At 39.1% G+C, this 6,677-nt stretch overlaps 1 protein-coding gene across 1 annotated transcript; it reads right to left on the bottom strand.

The window, feature by feature from the left end:
- Positions 1-2,138: 2,138 nt before the first annotated feature.
- On the bottom strand, positions 2,139-4,386 carry LOC133311438 (uncharacterized). The gene is made up of 3 exons (XM_061512494.1): positions 4,237-4,386; positions 2,652-4,120; positions 2,139-2,541 (listed from the first exon to the last, which is right to left on the bottom strand). The coding sequence occupies exons 1-3, from the start codon at positions 4,384-4,386 to the stop codon at positions 2,139-2,141; spliced, it is 2,022 nt and encodes a 673-aa protein (XP_061368478.1).
- Between the last annotated feature and the right edge of the window lie 2,291 nt (positions 4,387-6,677).

Raw genomic sequence — 6,677 nt, forward strand, 5'->3', positions numbered from 1 at the left:
CATTGGACTCCATGATTCCTCTCTTTAGTACAGGGCTAAAACCCTCACCAACCTTATACTTACTACATAAAACTTTCACTCACATGCTGTCCTTGTTGGCTATGAGGTTGAAACCAAGCTTCATGGAAAATGCCTTATTAACCAGAGATTGATTCCTGAAACCCAAATCCCCCTCCTTTTTAGAGGTGCACACTTTCTTCCAACTAACCAAGTGTGTTTTTCTTTGGCCTCTTGAGGAGCCCCACAAGAAACTCTTAGTCAGTTTTTCCACTTCATTGCAGATTCCCTTAGGCAGGACAACAGCTTGCATGGGGTACACTGGCAAGGACTCAAGGACTGATTTGGCCAAAGTTGCACGGCCAGCCAGAGTTAGAGAGGATTGGTTCCACCTAGACAATCTTCCTTGTACTCTATCCAAAACATTTCTGAAGGTGTTTTTAGTTACTCTTTTATGAAAAAGAAGAACTCCAAGATACTTCCCCAGGTCTGGGGTAATCCCAATGCCAAGAGATTCACTAATTTCCTTAGCCCTCCCCAAGCTTACATTCTTAGAAAAGAACACTCTGGTCTTCTCCTTACTAATTTTCTGTCCAGAAGCATCAGAAAAGACCCTTAACACTTGATTTATCACATGCGCTTGCTCCAAGCTGGCTTCAGCACACAAGATGATATCATCTGCAAAAAGCAGATGAGATATAGGTGGAGCATTTTTCCTTAACACAATAGGCTTCCAGGCTTCTGTCTCCACTGCCATCTGAATTAGCTGAGCTAGTTTCTCCATGCAGAGAACGAACAGGTAAGGGGAGATAGGATCCCCTTGCCTAATGCCCCTTCCTGGAATTATTTCCTTAATGGCCACTCCATTCCATAGCAATCTCATGGAGGTTGTGGAAATACAGCTAAAAATTAGTTGCACCAGAGAATCAGGAAGCCCAATGTCCTTCAAGGTTTCAACCATAAAACTCCAATCAAGCCTGTCATAGGCTTTCTCTCCAGATCCACTTTTATCATCATCCAGCCTTTCCTACCCTTCCTAAGTCTCATAGAATGAATAACTTCTTGGGCAATAATAATATTGTCAGTACCTTGTCTTCCCATTATAAAATTACACTGATTGGGAGACACAATCCGAGGCATTAAATCCTTCAACCTTCCAGCAATGATCTTTGTGATGATCTTATAAACCACATTGCATAAGCTAATGGGTCTAAAATCTTTCATATTCTCAGGGCTGTCCTTTTTGGGAATCAAACAAAGAAATGTACCATTGATGTCCCTCACCTTCTCAGGAGAGCAAAAAATATCCTCCACAAGCTGACAAACTAACCCACCAACAACATTCCACTGGCTTTGGAAAAACACAGCACTTAGACCATCAGGGCCAGGGGCTTTGAATTTCCCCATTCTAAATACAGTCTTCCTTATTTCCTCCCTGTTTGGCCTAATAGCAAGGACTCTCTTCTCTGCATCAGTTAACACCGGGAAGCCATTCTGGATAGGGAACACTCCATCCCTTTCTTCCTCAATACTGAACAAGCCTTGGTAAAATGAAGTAGCCATATTTACCAGCATATCAGAATCAACAATCCACTCCCCTTGTTCATTCTTCAGAGTCACAATCCTATTATGCCTCCTCCTAGCAATTGTGGATGAGTGAAAAAACCTGGAATTCTTATCTCCATATTTCAACCACTGATTCCTTGATCTCTGGAACCAGATTAGCTCTTCCCTCACCAAAATGGCCTGAAGTTCCCTCCAAAGCTCCTTTTGCAACAGTTCTGTATTATGGTCATACCTACCATACTTGTAAGAATCCAAACCATTCAACCTTGAGTATAGTCTGTTTTTCCTCCTCATATTCTCCTTGAACACATTTTGGTGCCAGATCTTAGCATCCTTCTCAAATTGGTCCCTAGCATGCAACCAACTACCATCCTCCTCCCAGCTTCTTTTAACCAACTCATTGAAACTATGATCTGTTAACCTTTCATGCAGTCTCTCACGTTTCCAAGTAAACTCAGGGCCCTTATAACCCATATCATCAACACTGCAGTTGATGAGACACTGCTGCATCTCAGAGATGCTCCTCCAGCAGACCTCTCTACCTCTTTTTTTTTTCTTCTGCCTTTAAAATGGAGTTAAAATCTCCCAATACAAGCCAGGGACCAGGGAACTCTAAACTCTAAGCTAATGGCCTCAAACTCCAGCCAAAGGGCCATCCCCTCCAATCTTCTTGGACTCCCATACACAAAAGAAATGAAGCTAACTTTCCCCACTCCCAGGTACCTCACCCGAGTATGTACAACCTGGTGGTGAGTCTTTAACACCTCCACCTCCACTACATTATTGTCCCATAGAACCCAGATCCCACCAGAGAAACCAACCGGATCCTGCCTAAAGAAATTAGAGAAACCCAACTTCCTAGCAATCTCCTCACCTCTAGAACCACCAATCTTAACCTCCATCAAAACCAAAATACTGACTTTGAACCTGAATTTTAAATCTCTAACCAGAGAAGGGAACCCACTCTTCCCCACTCCTCTACAGTTCCAAGCTAAAACAGACATAAAAGCTAAAAATAACAAACTGTACAAGGGGAAACCCCTAAAGAGAATCAACATACCTGGTGGACATTAGGCCCACCCACCAACTTGACAGGAATCCCCACTTTCCCAATCTGTCCAGAAAGTCCCGGGTCCAACCTCAACAAAGGATCCCCACCCTGGTTCCTCTTAGCAATACTGGTAGAAGTACTACTAATCTTGTTCATCCCATCCGAGCTAGCCATGGGTTTCCCTCTGTTTTTATTCACCCCTTTGATCTGGCCATCTGAACCCGGACTAGGAGGGATGTTTTCAGCTCCAGACTTCTTCGAATATGGTTTCCCTCCTACTTTGCCACGGTCCTTACCCTCCCTAGGAGTACTCCTTCTAGTTCCCTTCTCAGGAGAATTAAGCTTCTTCTGCTGACCAGTGCCAACACTCCCTCCTCCTTGAGTCACAATGACTGGCTCATTAACTGATAACATGTTAATATCCGAATCCCCAGAACCATGACTAGCCTCATTACCAATACTCTGATGCTCCACTCCTATGTCCTTCACTTCCTCCATTCTAGGAGTAACCACTGTACTTGGACCAGGAGTTCCTTGACTATGAGGCTTCTGCTCATTCCCAGACTCCACTTTCAGAGTCACAGGTTTAGCCTTCAGTTTTCTACTCCTTGGCTGCCTCTGAACCACCATCCAACTCCCGAAAGCCTCCTCCTGCTTTACCTCCTTCACATCCTCTGCCACCTTGACAATCTCCTCCCTTCCCTGAGTACTGACCTCAGATCCCCGCTGGACCCCCGATGCTTGGACCTCTGGGCATTGGTCTTTCCTATGGCCATATAGACCACACTTAAAACAAATCAGATGGAGTCCCTCATATCCTACATGCAACACCCTGTTACCTATCCAAAACTTGGATAGGAAGCTCCTCCTCAGATCAATCTCAACGCAGATCCTAACAAACTTTCCCCTATCAGTTATGGCTTCCCCGAATTCATTTTTCCTTAATGAGTTTCTGTCCACCTTAATGGTCCGGCCAAACATGTTACCAATGCGCCACAAATGTCTCACTGTGTACAACTCCATAGGCAATCCAGGGATTCTCAGCCACACAGTCATCTTCGTCACACTGTCATCATAAGGATCAAATAGTGGCCTCCAGCGTTGGACGACCACGTAATGATCATTAACGATCCAGGGACCTTCCTCCAAAACGAACCTATAATCGCCATCCTCCTGGAACCTCAGCAGAAGAAAATCATTGTCTAAATCAATAGTTTCGAAGGAACCTACCAGGTTCCAAAGCCTTTGAAGCCTTGCAATGAGGATTCTGGCTCCCAATCTTTTGCCAAGCATCTTGATGATCAAGGATTTACGCCACTTCTCACAGTCCTGCCGATGCTCCTCCGCGGAGAACACATACCTTGGACAGAGGGGATCCTCCACCTCCTCCTGGCCAAGCCCCTCCAAAAGAGCCGCTTCCTCCTCCTCACGCTTCTGTTTGGCGATCCAGTGCTCTTCCTCGTTGTCCGATTGACCGCCATCGCCGTTCAATTGGAGTAGCTTGTCCTTATATACACAACCTTAACACGAGAACCCCCTTTGGTCTCCGTCATCTTCACTTCAGGAATCGATCGAATCGGAGAGGATAAACTAGCCTCCGTGTTCGCTCCTTCTTTCATGACCTCATCCATCACCGAACCCTCCATCTCGGTTCCTTTGGATTTCTTCCCACTCCGAGAAGCACTATTCTCTTCAGCAGCAGTCCTGCTTCTCACACCCTTCGTCGCATCCTCCTCCTTCACTGCATGTTGACCATCGTCATCGATCTCCATTTTACCAAAACCTCGAGCAAACCCTAACAGACAGGAAAAAAACGCGCGCGTGGGGCTACGCGTCATTTACTTACATTCCCTCTTCTGATTGCAGTACGTTGGTAAAATTTTGAATGTCGGAAGCCTATCATAATCCTTCCCCTTCTCTAGATCTTTTTAACTTATTTCCATTACTACTTACGATCTTCTCACTTACCCTTATTACTAGTTTTTTTTTTTTTTTGGTTCTTAGTGGACTAATCGATTCATCAATTGAGTTTTGCTTCTTCTTCTTTTTTTTTTCTTTTTTTTTTCTTTTTTTTTTGTGAAATTGTCTGGTTCGAGTTAATTAGATCAGTCGGTAATTAATAAACTAAATGAGTTTAATTTGTTATTTATATGATTATGTACCGCTCGAATTAACTAGTCGGTTGAGAATTTTTTTTAAAAAAAATACCGAACTGGATTAGTCGGTTGAAAAATTAAGAAAAATAAATAAAGCTGTATAATTTGAATATTTTCATGTTAAAAAATTTATATATAAAAAGTTGATCACATAGGGAGTTATTAATCTAAAATTGTGGAACCCACAATTTAAAAAAAAAAAAGAAAAAGAAAAAATGGAAACACGATTTTATTAATGTGTAACATAAGACAATCAAGACAATTATCTTATATGACATAAGATAATTATTTTCTAAGACAATTATCTTACGTGACATGAGATAACTATTTTCCTTTAATAAAATGCAGCATGTTTTCAATTCAACAACGACTTTGCTTTTTCAATTCTATTTTTTGCCCTTGTTTTTCGTACAATCATAAAATAAATGTGGTTTAATGTTTATTACTTTATTATTTGGTCTCTTATTTAGGGATGTTTGCAGTCTGGATTGAATCGATTTTAGAAGCAACTTATTTGATCCCTTCGGTTTGACTATTTAATCATCCATTCGGTTTGATTTTTTTCAAATCCTATCTTATCCAATCTAATTTTTTTTTATTTGAATGAGATCGGTTTTTGAATTTTTGAAAATTCTAAAATATAAAATTCATGATTATTGTGCAAATAATATCTTTTGTATATATTGACTTTGTAATTTTTTTTTGAAGTACAAAAACATCTGTAAACGATAACATAGTTTTTTTGGACAATGAAATATGAAGCTCTACACTGATGAAATTTTGTTGATGAGATGTGACTAGATTTTTTCTTGGGTTTAGTTGATGGGTTAATGAGTCTTGAGTTTAGAAATTTTTGGGCTATGATTGAGGAAATGCCCAAGTAGGTAAAGGAAAATTAATATATTGGATCGGTTTGGATTGGATCAATTTTCATCAACCAATCCGAAAATCGATCCAATTCAATTAAAATTTGTTTTTTTTATTTTCTGTTTTCATTTTTTCGGTTATCGATATTTTGTTTCGGTCACCGTGGTTTGAATCGATTTGGATCGGTTGATGAATATCCCTACTCTTTATTCATATTCAATTAGAAAGGACGAAAACCAAGAAGGCAGTAGCAACATATATAATCGCATATAAGAAATATATAAACTTTGGGTCTTTATTTTGTCATGTTACATAAAGGAAATTTCTATTATGCAACAATAAAAGACAAAAAATAATAATAAAAAATGGGATGAGACACTTTATTCAATAATTTTGTTTTGTCATATCTTAGCATGACCGAATTTATTTTCCTACCACATAACTCTTATTTTTTCCATAAACTTTTGAGTAAAGTGTCTTTTGATGCGTATCAAAAAATATGATTTTCATTTTAGTCCTTTATAAAAAAATAATTAGTCTCGTGATTTTTTTTAAATTTAAAGTGGATCCATTTTAATCATTTTAAGAAATTAATATGAGTCTTTTTTGAATTTGTGAGGATCACGATTTTAATTAAATGAGTCTACTTTAAATTTCTTAGGGACATTGGAATTAATTCTTTTTTGTAAGGGATGGTGGGACTGTGTTTTTGGTTAACCCAAAAGGAGTTTTACTCTAAACTTTTAAAATTTTGGGGCGGTGTATATAGTAGTAACATTAAAGGGGTGTTTGGTAGAAGGAAAAAATTAAAAATTCTGGAAAAATGAAATTGAGAATTTTATTTACCCAAATTTGATACGGGAATTGTAATTTTTTTTCTTCAGAAAAATCGGATTTCCGGGGTTTATATTTATGATGAAAATTTTTATTTTAAAATACTACCAAATACGTGGTATTTTGAGAATCTCATATGGTGGAAATATTTGATAATTTTTTTGAGATATATTTAACCTTAATCTACATTTTATTCAATATTTTAT

This window comes from Gastrolobium bilobum, unplaced genomic scaffold (assembly GCF_033153095.1).
Source record: "Gastrolobium bilobum isolate Gb01-03AN ecotype WA unplaced genomic scaffold, APGP_CSIRO_Gbil_v1 utg14925, whole genome shotgun sequence".
NCBI lineage: Eukaryota > Viridiplantae > Streptophyta > Magnoliopsida > Fabales > Fabaceae > Gastrolobium > Gastrolobium bilobum.